Source organism: Lemur catta, chromosome 25, assembly GCF_020740605.2.
Source record: "Lemur catta isolate mLemCat1 chromosome 25, mLemCat1.pri, whole genome shotgun sequence".
Lineage (NCBI taxonomy): Eukaryota > Metazoa > Chordata > Mammalia > Primates > Lemuridae > Lemur > Lemur catta.
Window position 1 is genome coordinate 2010461 of NC_059152.1, and position 18250 is coordinate 2028710.

The 18250-nt window shown below is 58.8% G+C and overlaps 2 protein-coding genes across 7 annotated transcripts in view; one reads left to right on the plus strand and one right to left on the minus strand.

The window, feature by feature from the left end:
- Window positions 1–3054, plus strand: part of EPHX1 (epoxide hydrolase 1) — a 29205-nt gene extending 26151 nt beyond the window's left edge. The window contains exons 8-9 of the mRNA XM_045537138.1: window positions 2068–2193; window positions 2687–3054. Of these exons, the coding sequence (XP_045393094.1) occupies window positions 2068–2193; window positions 2687–2888 (328 nt within the window). The 3' untranslated portion in view covers window positions 2889–3054. The remainder of the gene's footprint in view (window positions 1–2067; window positions 2194–2686) is intronic.
- Window positions 3055–4375: 1321 nt separating this feature from the next.
- Window positions 4376–18250, minus strand: part of TMEM63A (transmembrane protein 63A) — a 31277-nt gene continuing 17402 nt past the window's right edge. For 4 of the 6 annotated variants that reach the window (XM_045537133.1, XM_045537132.1, XM_045537131.1 and 1 more), the window contains exons 10-22: window positions 17843–17923; window positions 17482–17605; window positions 17241–17374; window positions 15974–16111; window positions 14400–14553; window positions 12563–12669; window positions 12347–12433; window positions 11864–11926; window positions 9383–9545; window positions 8483–8588; window positions 7226–7393; window positions 6206–6321; window positions 5308–5839 (exon numbers count right to left, since the gene is read on the minus strand). In XM_045537133.1, coding sequence (XP_045393089.1) covers window positions 5717–5839; window positions 6206–6321; window positions 7226–7393; window positions 8483–8588; window positions 9383–9545; window positions 11864–11926; window positions 12347–12433; window positions 12563–12669; window positions 14400–14553; window positions 15974–16111; window positions 17241–17374; window positions 17482–17605; window positions 17843–17923 — 1564 coding nt within the window. In that variant the 3' untranslated portion in view covers window positions 5308–5716. Of the gene's footprint in view, window positions 4544–5307; window positions 5840–6205; window positions 6344–7225; window positions 7394–8482; window positions 8589–9382; window positions 9546–11863; window positions 11927–12346; window positions 12434–12562; window positions 12670–14399; window positions 14554–15973; window positions 16112–17240; window positions 17375–17481; window positions 17606–17842; window positions 17924–18250 lie in introns of those variants that run through there. The other 2 variants (XM_045537137.1, XM_045537135.1) reach the window with 2 other exon arrangements.

The following is an 18250-nucleotide window of genomic DNA, read 5'->3' on the forward strand; positions in this document are numbered from 1 at the left end:
CTCCCCTCGCTGCCCCGTCTCCAGCTGCGTTAGTGCCTGTAGGACACAGGTGAATCGAATATTCCTCAAAATGTGATTCTGAGGATAAAAATAGGATCAACCAGCTGCACCTAATTGGCCGAAGCAAACTGGCCGTTTTGGTGACTTGGCTTCTGGTGACTCAGCCAACCGTTGCCCTAGAGCTGAGGGGCCGGGCGCGAGGACCAGCAAATGTGCTCTAGTTCGGGCAGCAGTGGCAGGAGCAGGGCCTGGCCCAGGACGGGAGGTGGGATCGGAGGACCGAGGGCAGCTGCGACATGGTGGGAGCAGGGAGAGGGAGACTGACGATGACTCGGGTCTTAGCCTGGCTGCCGGGTGTGGAGGATGAGGAGGAGAGCGTCGGTGTGCGCACACGTATGTATGTGCATGTGCATGTCTGTGCATGCGTGTCAGGGGGTGTCAGAGCTTGCTGTTGTCGTGGACGTGCGGAGTGGGAGATGCTGGCGGGATGTCTGGGTGCAGATGTCCCCTGGGTAACTGGACCCCACGTCTGGAGCTCAGGCGAGGGGTGGAATCGGAGGAAACTATTTACACCGTGTTCCCGGCGGAGTTAGTGGTCAGAGCCATGGTGCAGATCTCAGAGGGAACGGGGACAGCCCCACGCACGGGCGCTGGGGAAGACTCACGGGCTGCAGCGGGAGGGAGAGAGGAGGAGTGTGCTCCTGTCTGGGAGGACAGAACCTGTGAGGCCAGGCAGCAGGGGCAGGTCAGTGTGCAGGGTTGAGGAGGGACAGGAGGAGAGGTCGGGGCAGGAGAAGGGGACAGGAGTGTGGAGGGGAGGGCCCCAGAGTGACAAGAGGCCCTTAGACTGCGGGCAGTGCAGAAAGTGACTGCCAGAGTTGGGTGCAAGGAAGCCCCAGGGCTGGGGTGCTGGAGCAGAGCAGGAAGACCAGGGCCAGGTGGGGCCCAGGTAGGACAAGAGGCAACACCTCCCCTAAGCCAGAAAAGCCTTGAATCTGCAGGGAAGGACGTGGGGGAAATTGCTGCCTGTAGGACTTAGATGTCCCCAAAGATGGTGGCAAGGAAGGTGGTTGGGGGGGCAATGGGAGGGCACACGGCTGTCGGGAGTCTCTGGGGAGGTGGCAGACTTGGCAGCAGGGCTGCGTGTCCTCCCCAGTCTGTGGACATTCGGGTGGTCGGGGGGGCAGAAGGCCACAGGGGTGTCGTGGAAGCAGTTGGCCAGACCTGGCAGGGGCACAGGCTGTGACGCCAGAGGGTCAGGGTGCAGCGGACAGGTGCTCCTGGGAAGAAGGGCTGGAGCCTGGTGAGGCGGAACTGGGGCCGGCAGACCTGGCAGTGCCAACTCTCCGGCCCAGCAGGCCGTCCTAGTAACGGACCTGGATTTTGTGTTGTTTTTACTTCTGATACTGCCACGTGTCTGCCAGAGGAGAAACGGGCACAGACGGGGTGAGCAACTGCCAGCGTCCCAGCGCTCCTTAGCGTGGCTGAGACGAGGCCCCTGGGCTCGTGACTCCCGGCCCTCTCCGTGCAGTGCGGGGTTCGGAGGGAGACCCGGAGGCTGGGCCTCGTTCCTGCATCCGGGAATCCCAAGCCCAGGCTGCTCTGATGAGCGCCCAGGGTCCCTTAGGGTTCCGAGGAGTGGGGAACTCATTGCCTGGAGAAACCCAGGCTCAGAACTGGGGCTCCCTGGAGGGTGGGGCTGGGGGCTGTGGCTTCTGCATCCTGGACCCAATGTCTGGGTTTGGATTCTCCACGTACCAGTAAAGCAGAGATGACAGTAGCCTACGTCCCATAGGTTACTATCGTCAAGAGGAAGAAATAAATTAAATGCAGGTAAGGAGCTTAGAACACGCCGCCTCGTGTGTGGTCAGGACTCTGCGTTACCTGTCACCATAGCAGCTGGTGCCCTGGGCCCAGCCTGCCCGTGGCAGGGGGATCCTGCCCCCCACCTTGCAGTGAGGGCAGCCACGTGGGCAGGGCCTGGCATTTGCACACAGCCCGAAAGGGGCAGCGTTGTAGCACGGCTGCCCCTGGTGCTGAGCGTGGGGCCCGGTGCTGTTTTCCCAGGAAGTTCTCCCTGGACGATCTGCTGACCAACGTCATGCTCTACTGGACCACAGGCACCATCGTCTCCTCCCAGCGCTACTACAAGGAGAACCTGGGCCAGGGCTGGCAGGCCCACAAGCACGAGCGGTGAGCGGGCCACACCCCGAGTGCGGCGTCTGGGGCAGGAAGCGGGAGGGCACTGGGCTTGAACTCAGGTGGGGGCCTTCCCTGTGCCTTTGGAACTGCTCAGGGAGGGAACACCAGGCCGGTCCCCGCCCCGAGTCCCTCAGGGCAGCCCCTGGCCCAGGACACTGGTCTGCTGTGACATTGATGGTTCTGGGATTTCCAGATCCCCTGTGAGACCCTCAGGTGGCAGGAAAAGGGAAGGAAGGTGGGAGTTAGAGGCTGTCCCATGCCCCTGCCCCGGTGGCCCTCCCAGAAAAGAGAGGGCCCTTGGTGAGCTGGAGGGGAGGGGTGGGGGCGAGAGGCAGTTAAAACCCTGGGTCTGGCCTGTTATTTATGGCTCTGTGGGGAGGGGGGGGCAGCTGACCCTGCCCCCAGGCCCTTGACCTCCCCCACGGTGGGGGCAGAGGGGATGCAGGGCCACAGCCTCACCCCTCCGTGGCTCTGTCTCTTCCAGCATGAAGGTCTACGTGCCCACCGGCTTTGCCGCCTTCCCCTCCGAGTTAGTGCACGTGCCCGAGAAGTGGATGAAGTTCAAGTACCCGAAACTCATCTCCTATTCCTACATGGCCCGCGGGGGCCACTTTGCGGCCTTCGAGGAGCCGGAGCTGCTCGCCCGGGACATCCGCAAGTTCGTGTCGCTGCTGGAGCAGCAGTGACTCCCCCGCCCCACCCCGGTTCCCCCCAGGCCTGTCCTGGGGAAGGTGCCCTGGCTGGGTGGCGTCTGCCCTGTCCCTGCCCTGGGGGGAGCCCACACGCACCCACCCCCCACATCCTCCCATGTACGCAGCATGGCTTTGATAATAAACGATTTTACTTCCAAGAGCAGGTGGAACCAAGTGACAATTGTGTGCCCTGACCCCAGGTTGGGTCCCCCTTTCCAGAGCAGAGCTGGCAGGTATGTGGTCTGTGTGGGGGGAGAGCTGCCCTCTGCTGCCCAGGGCCACACTGCACCAGGGTGTCCCCAAGGGACCCATGGCACCAGGCCACCGCCTGAGTGACCCCTGGCACAGGTCAGCATTAAGAGGGGCCTGGGTGAGAGGAGCGCAGGCCTAGCCAGGCCAGGGGCTAGCCCCAGGAAGGTATGAGGAGAGCCACCAGGGCCTAGCCACACCCACCCCTGTTGGGATAGAAGGAGCCTCTGCCCCCCTTCCCGCCCCCACCACTCCAGCGGGGGCCTTGATGGCGCCTGGAAGCAGCAGGGATGAGGCTCTTTGGGCAAAAGCCCAGCCCAGCCCCGGAATCCCACGGGGAAGGAAAAGGCCTGTCCCCTTCCTGCCTGGGGCACTGCTCAAGGGTGGTGTGACAGCCTGGCTTGCAGCCCGGACACCCCTCCTCCTCCCCGGCCACGCCGCCTACTCCTGGCTCCAAGGACGCCCTGCCCTGCCGCCCACCATGGCGGGAGCAGACACAGGTGAGCTGCACGGACCCCCCACATCTGAAGAGGAGAGGCTGTGGCTCACCTGTCTGGTCCAGTGGGCACTTTAGTCGTGGTCCTATGTCCTCTTTGACCCTGACCCAGCCAGAGTGTCCCTGACAATATGACAGAAGAACACAGGACGGGGAGGCGTGTGCACGGCTGGCAGGAGCCGGCCGCAGCGAGCACTGGCTGCTTCTGCCCTGTTCCTGGCGGTCGTCCTGGGAGCGCGGGAGGGCCGGGGCACGGACAGGATGCCCACCCGGACTGTGCATGTGGCCGCGGCTCCTTGGCTGTTGCTGTGCGGTGCCCAGAGGGAGGAATCTCTCGTGCCTGTTACCGGGCACAGTCTCCAGGGCCGATGGGTCTGGGGGGGGGGGCAGATGTCCAACACGCTGGCGACATCACCCCAACTCCGCAGCCAGAAGCTTGGAGGGGGGAGGGGACTGGGAAAAGGCACAGCCGTAGGTGAGCAGCGAGGGCAGGGAGCTGCGTGCGTTACCCTCTCGCCACTGTCACCAGCCCCCAGTGGCACTGAGTGGGCAGTCTCAGCCCCTTCCCCTTCAGACAAAGGCCCCAGGCCTGGGTCTTTCTGGTTCCATCTTTCAGAGCAGTGGAGCTTGGAACAGATGGACTTGGTTGGGGTTGGGGTCCAGCCAGTTCTCCACATGTGTCTTCGAGCCTCCCAGGCTCCCCTGAGCCTGGCCCAGCTGGGCAGCTCGCCCAGCCTCAGGCCTCCGAGTGCGTAGCAGCCACGCCGTCCGCGGGGCTCCGGGCCAAGTGTTCTCCAGGGAGGGTCCCGCTGATGTTGTGGATGGCACCATAGGTCTGCTGCAGCTGCGGGGACAGGGCTGTCCTCTCCGAGGCCAAGCCATGCAGAATCCGAGGCACGTAGGGCTGTCAGCAAATGGGGGGGTTAGTGCTTGGGTGGGGGTGGGACACCCCTTCCCTGCAGTGCCACCCCCTCCTCCCAGCAGGAGGACACAGAGTGCTCCTGAAGGACGCATACAAAGCAGCAGCAACATCAACCTAGGACACCAGGACCCAAACCACGCCCCCTGCAGAACTTCCAGGTGCCCGGGCAAAACAGAAAGCACAGTGCACAGTCCTCATAGTCACACAGAAGGAAGCACGACAGAGGAAACAAAGTTCCCAGCACTGGACTCCAGGAGACTTTCCCACTTGATCTCGGACACAAGCCTGTCTACACAGGCAGCCTTAGAGCAAGGCCAGTGGCACTTTGGGATGCAGAAGGAAGCTGTGTGACTTCCGTTTCCTCCCATTCCCAGGCACGGAGTCCTGCTCCCCTGGTCCCACACCCAGGCTGAGCATGAGGGCGTCACCTCATGCACCTGTCCCGCCTCCCCCTTGCCAGGCTGGTGCAGCCACAGGTGTGTCTGGGTAATGCCTTGCTGAGGACCTTCTCCTCTGGGGCCAGTCCAAGGACACACTGATAAGAGGGCCTGACACCCGGGAGGCAACCACTGGAAAGGACACTGGCTGATACCGGCCGCCGTCTTGCCCTTGGGTTTGTCTTGAAGGCCAGCGGTCACAGCTCTGGGCTCTCGTGGCTCTGCTCTCCTTTCCCAGCCCTACCTAGGAGTGGGACCCTGGAAGCGGGGACACCAGCCAGTGAAGGGGTCCTGCCCTGACCTGTGCCTTCCTCTAAAGCAGGTGCAATGTTCAGTTCTTGAATTCAAAGAGGAGTTTGTGTGACACCCTCTTGGTGCCTGGCGGGACGCTGGCACAGGCTGGTGCACCGCTGGCAGTGCAGCTTCATCAGACCCCAGCTTCTTACAATGTCACCTCACTAAAGCCCCAGACTCACCAGGCATTAAACCACAGAGGAGGAAAGTGAGCAGGGAACTGAAACCAACAGGGATGAGCACACATCCCAGCAAAACCGATGATCCTCCCAGCGCTTAAATGTGCAGGTTAGAACATCCAGAGGGACGGGGGAGTCCTTCTCTGACGTTAATTTAGAAACTTGCCTGCCACGTGATCAAGGGACTTCTATCTTAGCAAGAGATGAGCAAAGCACATTTGCCAGGGCGCATCTGGCTGGGACGGTTACAACCAGAGCGACACAGGGCAGCAAGCACCCGGGGTCAGGCAGCATAGACAGCTTACTGTGAACGGTGGAGGCACCCGGGCCTCTGCCTCACTTCCTTTGTCACCTGCTGATTCTTCTGTCTGCAGATGACAGCAAAAACTTGCAATGAGAAACAGGACTGATCGCCCTGAACCAGCACCCTCCAAACAAACAGACTGTTAACACCCGGAATAATAGTACCAGCTGGCACCCAGCTCCGAGGCAGCCTGGGAGGATGGGGTGGGGGGAGTGCCAGGAGCAGGGTGGGGGGAGTGCCAGGAGCAGGGAAGGGGGAGGGAGGGAAGCTACACATCGCACCCAACCACCCACACCTTTCCCACGGATAAATACAATCTGGAGCAGGCCGCTGCTGCGTTGATACGGGGAAGGGGGCAGAGGGGTGGAGGGTGAGCCCACCATCTTCTCCTCCCGGCACCCAGCTGGGCAGCGGTGGGGCAGGGCTTCACCTTGTAGTTCAGAGGGCTGAGGTGCTTGAAGCATCCGAAGCAGGTGTACGCCAGGCAGACCAGGATGGTGAGCAGCACGACCAGGAAGGTGAACAGGGTGGAAGGGGCCTTCATACCTGGGGACAGATGGATGCTAGCCTTGGGGGGAGGAGGAAGAGGAGGGACTGCTGAGGAAGGGGGCCACAGCTGGTGCAGAAACTGTGTGTGACACCTCCCTCAGGCCGAAAATAAAGGCAGGGCCCAACCCTCCATCCCCACCCCTCACTCCAGCAGCTGGGACCGCGTCTCCACCCCCAGGAGCACGCGGAGTGACCCAGTGAATGGCTAGCAGGGTCCCCGGGCAGACTGCAGGCGCTGGGACGCCCAGTGAGTGGCAATCGGACAGCGTCCTCACCGGGTCAGTGCCCTCCAGCCTCCCGTGCCCTGGGCTAGGTAGGAGGGAAGGTCCCCCAGTCACTTCTCCCTCCTACATGTCCCCACCACCCCCACTGTGAGGCTGGAGGACCTGGGCCACCACCACCCCCAAAGAGCAATCTGAATCAGCTTCCCCATCTCCGCTGGGGATGTCTGGGACCACAGATCGGGCCCTCGTGAGGGTGGCACCTGCGCTCAGGCTAGCTCAGGGGCTGGGTTGTCAACACCACGCCCACTGGGCCTTCTCCTGGGGGTGCTGTGTTCTGATTGGACACCCACCCTGGGGTACCGTGTTCTGATTGGACACAAACCCGGCCCTCTCCGTTCTGATTGGACACCCACTCGGCCCGCCCCTGGGGCACCACATTCTGATTGGACACAAACCCGGCCCTCCCCTGGGGTACCACATTCTGATTGGACACAAACCCGGCCCTCCCCTAGGGCACCACGTTCTGATTGGACACCCCCTCGGCCCACCCCTGGGGCACCGCATTCTGATTGGACACGAAGTTGATGCTATTAAAGCACTGAGGGATCTGACTGGCTGGTGTGGATGCGGGGAGGGGAGGCCCCGGGCCGGTCCCCCAGGCCGGAAGGGCCGCTCACCCAGGCGCAGCAAGGAGAAGAAGTAGAGCCAGAAGAGGCACAGGATGGGAGCGGCCAAGGCCTGGTTCACGGCGGCGAAGTGGATCCTCTTCTGCAGCTTGGCAGGGAGGTAGACGAAGTAGAGGTTGTGCCGGTCCACCATGTGCTTGAGCAGGATGTAGATGAGGCCTGTGGGGCGGGCGGGGCTGTGAGCTGGAGACCCCGAACTCTTAGGGGCGGCGCCTTCCGCCTGGGGCGAGGCCGGGGCTGCTGCTCCGCCGCCTGAACCCGGAACCAGGCAAAGGCACAGCCTGGCTGCTAGTTTTTTCTCTGTGTGTGTCCTCCCCCCCCAACCCCCTCCTCGCTCCTGACCCCAAAAGGGTCGCAGCGTCTGTGATTCTGTCCCCACGGAGCACTGAAATGCCGGACTGCCTTGGGACAGGCCGTTTCACGCTCACACGTCCGGCCTCAACTCTCCCGCGCCCCTCCCAGGCTCACCCCTTGCCCTGTCACAGTCAACAGAGAGGCCCAGGGGTCTCGGCCCAGGGGTCTCAGCCCAGGGGGGCACAGCAGGTGGTTGCTGCCTTTTCTATTACGCCAGGTTCTTTTTAAAAAACACATTTTTGTTTTGAAAGAGTTAAAACGGTAGAATTTAAAAATTGTGCAAGAGAGCATGCAGGGAAAACTAAAACTTCTCCCCCTAAACCTCAGCTATCGCTGCCAACAGGCTCTTGGCTGTTTTCTTCTAGCATCTTCCATTCATCTGCCAGTCCCAGATGTTTTGTTTTAGTGGTCAGGATCTTGGCCTTTGAAGTCAAACAGTCCTCAGTTCAAAGCCTAGCTGTCCTCCTTACTAAGAACATACGAACTTCTTCCTCTATAAATGGGGGATAGAACCAGGGCCTGCCTTGCAGGGCTGGACAAGAATGAAATGTGATAATCCCGGGGGAGGTGGCATCTGCCAGAGCCAGAGCACCCTGCGAGCTCTGACTGCTCCTGCAGCACGTCTCACTTGCTGCTAAAGAATCAGCAAAAATGACGTGGTCAAGCTGGCAGAGAACGTCAGACCGGAAGTCCCGAGGAAGGTCATAGCTGGGAGGCCCAGGGAAGGAATTCATCTAGCAACGAATTAAATTTGGTGTCACGTGGTTCTCTGGCAGCTTGTGGTTCTTGTGGCTACTGTTTTGGGTGCTGTATGAAGCCCTAGTGCTGGCTGTGCCCAGGGGGCTGGGTGGAATCAGGTGCCCACGTGCCCGGGCCAGGCTCCGGGCCACTCACCGAACGGCGCGATGATGGGGCAGGTGATGCTGTAGGCCATGATGACAGTGAAGACGCACAGCATCCAGGCGTACATGGCTCCAAACTCGTACTCGAAGGCCTGGTTCTGGGAGGAGGAGGAGGAGAAGTGTTCACGGGCCTGCTCTGCCCGAACGCCCCTCCTGCACTCCGAGTGGGGAGGGGCCGGTGGCTGGAGGACTTTGGAAATAGGAGGTGGGTCCTTCCATCCCTGCCTCCCCCCACCTGCTCCAGCTTCACTCTGCACACACCCAGACGTCCCCAAGCACAGGGACACACGTTTTCCTAGTGTTCCCCTTGTTCCCATCCTGCCTACCCAGCAGGCCTGTGAGCCCAGAGGGCAGAGGTGGGCTGAGGACAGACTGTGGAGTGAACCCCACAGGCTCTGCCCCTTCCGGGCGGGGGTCCCGGGCCAGCTTAGCGTGCACCTCTGTGAAACAGGGATGCCGGCAGTGCCCGTCTCACGGGAGAGCCGAGCAGTGAGTACAGGAAAGCAGAACTGCTCCCACTCCCCCCGCCCGCGGTACCCACCGCGGCAGAGGAGAATACAAGAGAACCCCACACCATCCAATTGGGGGAATCTCGCAGTAAATGCCACAAGCCCAAACTGCCACTGACAACTGAGGTACTCCGAAGAATTCATGCAAGTAGTCGTCCGTGGGAAGGGAATTTGTTGCCTATATGTGTGTGGAGCCAAACAGGTTAAAATGCAAAACTCCCAAGCCCTCTCATCAGCCCGTGAGTTAGAGCGGAGGCCGGAGGAAGCCCCGCCGCCTGGGCCCGGGCTGAGAAGCACCTAGCACAGAGCCTGGCACTGGCAAGGTGCCGGCTCGCAGGGGTGACAGGCCCGTGGGCGGGGGGAGGGAGTCGGAGGCACAGCACCTGCTTGATGTTCCTGCGGTCGGCGGCCGTCTTGGCCATGATCATGCGGAAGGTGTAGAGGATGAGGCCGGGCAGCCGCAGCAGCTCCATGCCGTTGCCGATGAAGGCCGAGGCGATGACGTAGTTCACAAAGAATGCGCCCTGGTCGGGCAGGAAGACACACCTGGGGAGCAGGGCGGGTCTGTGAGCCAGCGCCACTCTCGGGGGGAGGGCAGGGGGCCCTGGGCTTTCTACCCGTCCCTGCGTCCGTGTGCCAGGCACTGTGCTGGGCACCGAGAATGAAAGGAAGCCCTGACCCAGCTCTCAGAGTTTATGTTCTAGCTGGGGACACAAACAGGCAAACACACAAATACACAGGGTGCTGGGTGCTGCAGCGGGAAGGAAGCAGGGTGGGGGTACCGTGGTACAGGGGGTCGGAGAAGCCTTTCCCAGGAGGGGATGTTGGTGCAGAGATGTGAGGAGGTGAAGGAGGGAGTCACCCAGACACCTGGGAGGGGTGTTCCAGGCACAGGGAACAACAGACTACAGCTCTGAGGAGGTGTGTGTGGCACATCCAGGGACCAGCAAAAGGGCAGTGGGGACTGGACAGCAGCGGGCCGGGGGGAGGGAGAACATGAGGCTGAGAGGGGCTGGGGCCGGCCTGGAGCAGGAGGGCCGCTCCGACGACAGGCGAGGGAGTGGGGGTCAGGAGACCACCCGGACGCCACTGCCATCAGCCCGCGTGGGTGCGGAGGTGCGATAGGGCCCAGTTGTGGATCTACCTTAGAGCTGTCGGGATGTGCTGATGGTCTGCATGTGGCGTGCGGGGGAAAGAAAGGAGACATGGTCAGCCGCTCGGTCTATGCCGGAGCGACTAGACAACACTGCGGGATGGGGAGAGCGGGAGCAGCAGCCGATCTGGGACCAAAGTCAGGAGTTTGCTTTGGGGCAGGTAACGCCTGTGATGCCCAGCAGTGCTCCGGAGGGAGGTGAGGCAGCAGCAGGATATAAGAGCCGGAGGTACAGGCTGGAGTTGCAAACGTGGATGTCGTTTGCATATTTTAATCCAGTAGTTGTCAAGTGGCCCTGAAGCCGGGGGTCCAGCTGAGGTCACCCAGAGTGGGAATGTGGCTCTTGGGGACACGGGCTGAGCCCACAGGCAGCCAAATCTAAAATCGGGCAGATGTGAAAAAACCTGCCAAGGGGGCTGGGAGGAGACACCGTGGGTGAGAGAGCGGAGTCCCGGAGCCCCAGAGCTAAGCGATGACAGCGTTTCAGGGAGGACAGTTAGTTAAATGCGGCAGATGCTGCTGACAGATCACATAGGGTGAGGACTGGGAGTTTGCCATTGGATTTGCCAGTCTTGACATCACTGTCAACCTAGACAGGAGCTCCTTGGGTCTATGTGTATCTGTGTATCTGAACTCATTTGAAATAATTCACAGCATCCGTACAGATAAGCATAGCCAGCCTTCTCTGTAAACATTCCGTTGGAAAAGTCAATTCTGGGCTTTGGGGCCTGTATTAAGACCTATAGGCCAGGCGTGTCATCCTAGCACTCTGGGAAGCTGAGGTGGGAGCATTGGTTGAGCTCAGGAGTTTGAAATTAGCCTGAGCAAGAATGAGACTCCCGTCTCTACAAAAAATAGAAAAATTAGCCAGGTGTTACACGCCTGTAGTCCCAGCGATTTGGGAAGCTGAGGCAGTAGGATCGCTTGAGCCCAAGAGTTGGAGGTTGTAGTGAGCTATGATGACACCATGACCCAGGATGACAGAGCAAGGCCTTGTCCCTGCCATAAAAAAGACCTAATAGGGGGTAGGGTTAAATCCCATCTCTGTTTCTTAACTAGCTAGGTAAACATGGGCAAATTATTTGACATCTCTGAGCCTCAGCCTCCTCATCTGTAAAATGGAGATAACAATAGTATCTACCCCACAGCTTATCATAAAAGTTAAATGAGAAAGAGATGTATAAAGCACTGCGCATCGTGCCTTCTTAAATAACAGCTATTAGTATCAAGTGGGTGTGATACTCGCTTAAAATACTAACAAGGACACATCAGTAATGAGTTCAATTCATTCTCTCTGGCAAAAAAAAAAAAAAAAATTGCCCAGATTAAACAGTCATTCTGGTTGTCGTGTTTGATGATTATTCTCCTTCCTTTCTCCCCGGCACCACTGAGACCCAGCAACTCCCCTCCCTGAGCGTCTCTGTGCTCAGTAGTTTCCAAGCACGGAAGAGACAGCTGCTAATCGAGTTTGCGCCTAAAAGATGACCCACATTTCTGCCAGAGCAGCACAGAGCGGGGCGGCCCCAACCGTGTCTACCAGGAACCTGATGGGGGGGTTGGCCCAGCCCCAGGCCCTGTGTCCCGGGAGGAAGATGCCTGCTGCAAAGCACAGACCACCCACCGCCCCCACCCTCCCACTGCGGCCCACCCCAGCCCCGTGGGACTCTCACCCGAGCCCGCGGCTCCTGCACCCGGCGTGGCTGATACTTACTCCAACCGGATGGTGCCCTCCGTGGAAGTCTTGTCAAAGAGCCACCGGAAGAAAAAATCCAGACTGAAAAACAAATGAATGCCCTAAGAGTCTATTTCTAGAACATTCCATGTCATCACTACCCACATTTTCATTTTACACCACTCTGCAAACAGGCTGAGTCTCAAGATCTACCTTTGTTCTCCACGATGCCAGACACCACAGCGTGACTTACCAAGGCCTGTTTTAACAGAAACCTCCTCAAGATAAACAAAGCCACGATCAGACGCTTCCTAAATGGAAGGTCCTCAATAAGTTTTGTTTTCAAGCTGTTGTTTCTTTGGTTTTTTTTTAAAGGAGAACAATCACATTTCCAGAAGAACCAATGGACCAGCACAACTGCGCTGCAAGTGGGTACAGCAGGCTTGGATATTATTAGAGATTTGCGTCCAAACTCTCCGGACGCGACCCTGATTTGGAACGTAGGCGGGAGGCGGTGTGTACCTGGTGAGGCCCAGGGAGGGCAGGATCAGCACCATGAAGATCAAGAATATGTAGACCTTGGTCATCATGATCCGGTTTTCCCCTGACCTGCAGGACATCAGAGGTGAGCACTCGCCATCCCCCGAAAGCTCCAGGTGCCCCAGCGAGGCCCCTACCACGTGCCCATTGCCCTGGCCAGGGGATCGGAGACATCCATTTCGGGGCAGGGAAACTCACTTGGTCCAGTGGGACTCGAGCAGCGTGGAGTAGTACACGATGGACGGGAGCAGGGCTGAGAAGGACCACAGCAGGAGGGTGGGGAAGAACTGGCTGATGACCGGGTCCTAGGAGGCACGGTCCACAGAGAGAGAGTTGGAGGGGCCAGGGCCACGTGGCTCTGAAGCCGTGAGCTACTGGCATGGTGGCTCAGTGGGCTCCTGGGACAGAGTTTGGTCATCTTTGACCCCCAGAACCTACACTGTGCCAGGCCCAGAGGAGGCAGCCCAGAAATGTTGGCTCAATAAACGATAGCAGCGCCTTACTCTTGCACAGCTTTTACAGCGAGGACAGCAACTGCACGTACAGCTCAACTCCACTTATCTAACTGGCCACGGTTAGATAACCTTCCCCCTTCCCTAGAGGCCACTGACGGCCGGAGCTCTCGGGGCCACCTGCCCACGCACCCCCCCACCGGTCTGGCTGTAGCTTCTCAGGCCTCCAGCGTGCTTGTACCCAACCCCGAGGACGCTGGTTGTACCTGTTACTGTAATGACGTGATCTGAATTACTTTCGCCGATTAAAGGAACGTAAAAATAGAGACATTTTCTTTGAAAACTAAGTTGGACACCCCCGAAAAAGACTTGATAAAGGCCAATCTCTACAAAATGCTGTTGAATTAGATGACAGTAAATTAACTGTCAAAGATCAAAGCGTATGACACCTGGGAAGGGTCTATATTCAGAATGGCTTCGTAAGGATCTGTAAATGCTTGCTTTACTTTAAGGAAACCAACGCTGGAATCACAAGCAGTGAAACCAGGGTGCCGTTTACGTCGAACAGACAAAGGGGAGCTCTCATCAGCAGACCCAGCCTCAGAAGAACAGGCCTGGTCTCGCCATCAAAAAACCGGCAGAAGAGTAGGCACGTACCTGCTTCAAATCTAAACAAAATTGCTTAATATACACTTAGGGGGGTTATTACTATTATCATATATGGAGTCAGATAAGAGCTTCAACTACACGTCAGCTCATTTGATCATCATGACAGCAACCTCACGAGTATAACAGGGTGGGTGTTTTCACTCCAGTTTTTGGAAGAAAAACTCAGAATTCACCAGCTAGCTAGGGAATGGCGACACAAGGACGAGGAGGGCCTCCTGTCCGGCATGCTTTCCCAGGGGATGCCCAACCAATGCCAAGTGGAATTGGAGAAAAGAAAAAAGACACAGGGAGATATTTCAGCAAAGCTAATAATAAATCAATATCTTTTTAAGTAGATGCCAATTTAGGGAGTGGCTGGCTGTGACCGATTGATCTAAGATTTTTGAAAATCATCCATTACCTACATACAATAAATGATTTTATAACAAAGTTGTCAGGAAGTAAAATGTAAAAGAAATAATTCGTGATCCTGCCGCCGCAATCAACAAAGCTCCTTTCGTTCCTTCCCGCCCCGGCCGTGCAGTATCCGCCACACACAGATCACCGCAGCGCACGGGGACCACTGCCCAGAGCTGGTGCCATGGCTGCCACAAAGCCTGTACAATTTTTAACGCACACTTAACATTCTACCAGGCTGAATACACCTCAGTCCACTTCAATACCCCCACTGTTGAACATTTAGGATTAATTACATTAAAGAAAACCTTTTTTTTTTTTTTTTTGCATTACTATAAAGCTATTGTAAGAAACACGGCCATGCCTGCTCAGGGCTTAGACTCACAGGCGTGAGCTGAGCGACGTGGCTTCCTGGTTCAGTCCCTCCACACGCCTCAGCCCCTCTTCCTCCCCCACCAGCCGCCACACCCTCTTCCAGCCAGCCCTCCTGGGATGGGCCTTGCAGAATGGTCACTCACATTCAGTGCGTGGATGGGTTTGGTGACGTTGAACTTGTCCATGGTGGACAGGATGATGGAGGGCGTGGTCAGGAAAAACAGCGCCACGAAGAGAATGAAGTTGATGCCCAGCCACTGGAGCCACCAACGCAGGCCCTGGATAGAGAGGTTCTTCCTGCGGGGTTGAGGGGACACAAGCCCCAAGGCTTATCTCCCAGTGCCCGCAGCTTAGGTGGGTCGGAAGGTCAGAGTCCGGCGGGCCAAGAGACTAGCCCTGGGGCTCCTGCTGAGGCTCATTTGGGCCTCGGGAGGAAAGGCAAGTTCTCTGCATTGACCTTCAGCTACGGGAAGGCCAAGTCTGGGGTCCCTGTGAGCTCAGAGGGAAGCAGGTTATTCCCTGACTTGGCTCCCCTGCTGCAGTCTGGCCAGCACCTACCCAAAGAGAAGCCAGGAGCACCAAGCAGACCAAACACGGCTCCGACATGGCATTTCTTAGACATGTCTGCAATGCTTTGTGACTAACGACACATTCTTCCCAATGGGACCTCGGGCTGGGGTGCCAGGAGAAGGGAGGGAGGGACGAAGGAGCAGAGGCACAGCTGGCACCTGCCCTGGTCTCACCCCCACCCAGAACAGACCCACAAGCCAACCCCAGTTTAGGAGGCCCTATGAACCGAAGGGCAAAACTGCAGAGGCTCAACTAGAATTCACTGGGGGCCGGGCGTGGTGGCTCACGCCAGTAATCCTAGCACTCTGGGAGGCCGAGGTGGGAGGATCGCTCGAAGTCAGGAGTTCGAGACCAGCCTGAGCAAGAGCAAGACCCTGTCTCTACTAAAAATAGAAAGAAATTCTATGGACACCTAAAAATATATATATAGAAAAATTAGCTGGGCATGGTGGCGCATGCCTGTAGTCCCAGCTACTCGGGAGGCTGAGGCAGTAGGATCGCTTGAGCCCAGGAGTTTGAGGTTGCTGTGAGCTAGGCTGACGCCACGGCACTCTAGCCCGGGCAACAGAGTGAGACTCTGTCTCAGAAAAAAATAATTCAGTGGGGACAAGCACCCGAAGCTCCTTCCGTGCAAGGAACTGGACAGGCAGCTTGCTGGGGCTTCTGATGGGGGTGCCCCACCTGCAGCCTTGTGCCTAAGGCTCACCTATGGCCTCCGTGGACACGGCTCACCAGCGTGTCCCCAGGCTAAGGCTGCACCATCCGACATGGGAGCCACAAGCCACATGTGGCTACTGAGCATTGGAAACGTGGCTGATCTGAATTGAGAGGCGCTACCAGTGCATAACACGCACCAGATTTCCAAGACTAAGTAAGAAAAAGAATGCAAAACATCTCAAAATTTTTGAAAAATTGACTGCATGTTGAAATGATAACATTTCGGCTGTCTGGGGAGAGACGAATTATTAAAATGAATTCCAACTGTTTCTTTCTACTTTTTTAACACAGCTACTAGGAAACTTAAAAATCACACACAGGCTCACGTTAAATCTCTGCCGGACGGGGCCTGAACGCCAGGGAGCAACACAGAGGGAGGCGCTGGGCCCCCAGGCCTCTCCCCCGCCCCTTCCCTGGCCCGGGGGCTCACCAGCAGATGTCCTCGGGGTAAGCGGCGAAGGTGACCGTCCACTTGGAGGCACAGAGCTCCCTGCTGTGGGAGGACGGCTGGGGCTCCCCTTTGCAGCGAAGGCCCTGGCACTTGCAGGCGTTGAAGTCCTTCAGGATGCTGCCGGGAAACGAGGACACGCTCGGGGCCCGGCCCACCAGGACGCCACACACACACACACACACACGTGGCAAATGGGAGGCTCGTAGCACAGGGTCTTTGCTTTCCTGTTATTACTCTATTATAATTCACGCTATGTAAGAGCTGCCACGCTTGGCATACTACATGGAGGATTTTGTTTAATCCTCCCAACAACCTTGCAAGCAAGGAACTACTATTCCCATTTCACAGACAGGAAACGGAGGCCAACAGCCCCCAGCACACCCTCCTCCCTCCAGGGAGCCGTTCCCCTCCGTCCTGCCCGTGACGTGGAGCTCTGACCTCAGCCTGCCGCCAGGCCTCTCACTCCCTGGCTTCCTCCCCGGGCTGGAGGGGAGCATCGGCCCACATCGCCTGTTCCCCAACTTCCCTCCCCGGGACTCCCACGGCGACCCTCACCCTCTCAGGGGTTGCAGCTCCCCCCAACCCCGTTAGCCTCCCGTAGGGAACCCATTGGCCCCTTGACCCCTGTCTCAGAACACCCTTCCTCCTTCCTCCACCCCAGCGTCTGCAGGGAGGCATGAAGCCCCTCAGGGAACCTCCCAGGCTCACGATGCCCAGTGATGCCCGGGGTAGGGAGGGCAGGGGAGGGGGCGCTGGCTTGGCCACTCCTTGCTGCATCCCTCTCCCGACCTGCCCCTGCTGCTCCCAAAGCTTGAGAGCATTTTATGAGCTCAGAGCCCCGTGCCAAGGGGCTCTAGGAAAAGCCACTCCCCAGGGCCAGGACCCCCATAGCAGTGAGTACCCTGGAGTGCCCCAGGGGTCTTCCCCGTCAGCTTCGCGTTTGTGGGAAGACGGGGAGTCCACCGGCAGAAGGATCTGTGGTTCCAGAGTGGAGATCTGGAAGGAGGGTGCACGGGTCCCCTGGGAGAATGCAGAGCCAGCAGGACGGATCCCGCACGGCTGGGCGAGCCCGGCAGGGCAGCGGGGCCAGACCACACCAGCCACGCCTGAGCAGGAGGCAGACACGCCACCACAAATGCCAGCGACGTGGGTCAGCTGCACCATCGCCACCCGAGAGGGACAGCAGGTTATCTCAGGGGGGACAAGGAGTCATCCAAGAGGGGACCTGGGACATGCCCACACTCACTAGGTAGCCATGGACTTGTCCTGGAAGGTGACGAAGGCCATTCCCAGGGGCTGGTCCTGGACGTGGCGCTCTTCCTCCGTGATCCTCTCCAGCAGCCCGTCCTTCACGCGCGTGTAGTAGGAGATGGCGTCCTCCTGCCAGAGACACGCCCCCTTGGGATGACGTGGTCCTGGGCAGGTGTCAGGGCACCCCGGTGCCGGCGCCCGCAGTCCCCATGGTGGCGGGGGGGTAGAGCCCTCACCCACTCACACCCCCGCACTTCGCAGCAGCAGAACTGGCCGCAGGGCTTGGGGTTGATGAGGGTGCGCTGGCCCGTCTTCGCCTGCAGGCTCGCGTAATATGTCAGGCTCTTCTCGGCCTTCTTCCTGCGGGGCCGGAGCAGGACGCACACGCTGGGGACTCGTGACCCGGCGGCACGGGCCCCACACCCACAGCCCAGCATCGGTGGCCAGGGGAAAAGGGGGAGTCGGCTTTCTGAACAAGAAAGGGGCCGGGCCTGCCCCCACCGTCCCAGCTGGGGGACCCTGGGCCAGGAGGAAGGAGGTGGCATCTTGGGCGGGACGGGGGTCAGAAAGCTCCAGGTGAGCACGCCGCCCCCTCACCTCTCCTTGCACAGGTACATCAGCTTGGCCACATTGTAGCACAGCTGCACGTCCGCCACCTCGCACGTGGGATACGCGTCCCTGCAGCCGGGGAGGGGAGGAGGCAGAAGACGCCGTTGGAAAAGAGAACAACCCGGGGCCAGAGACGCCGCGTGTCCGAGGGGAAGGATGGCAGAGCGAGCGCAGTGCTGCTTTCTGTGCCGGCGGAGACCCCTTTTCTCCGTGCCTGTCATCCCTCCGAAGGGGAAACTTTGACATTGAATGCAAAGAGCCTTTTGAACAGTGTGAAGCTAACTGCCCAGAACTGACGGTTTATACCCACTGGGCTTTCAGTCGGCTGACAGTTCTCACGGGGGAAACGGACACAGCCCTCTCGCCACGGAAAGGGACAGCGTTACTGTCTGCTCT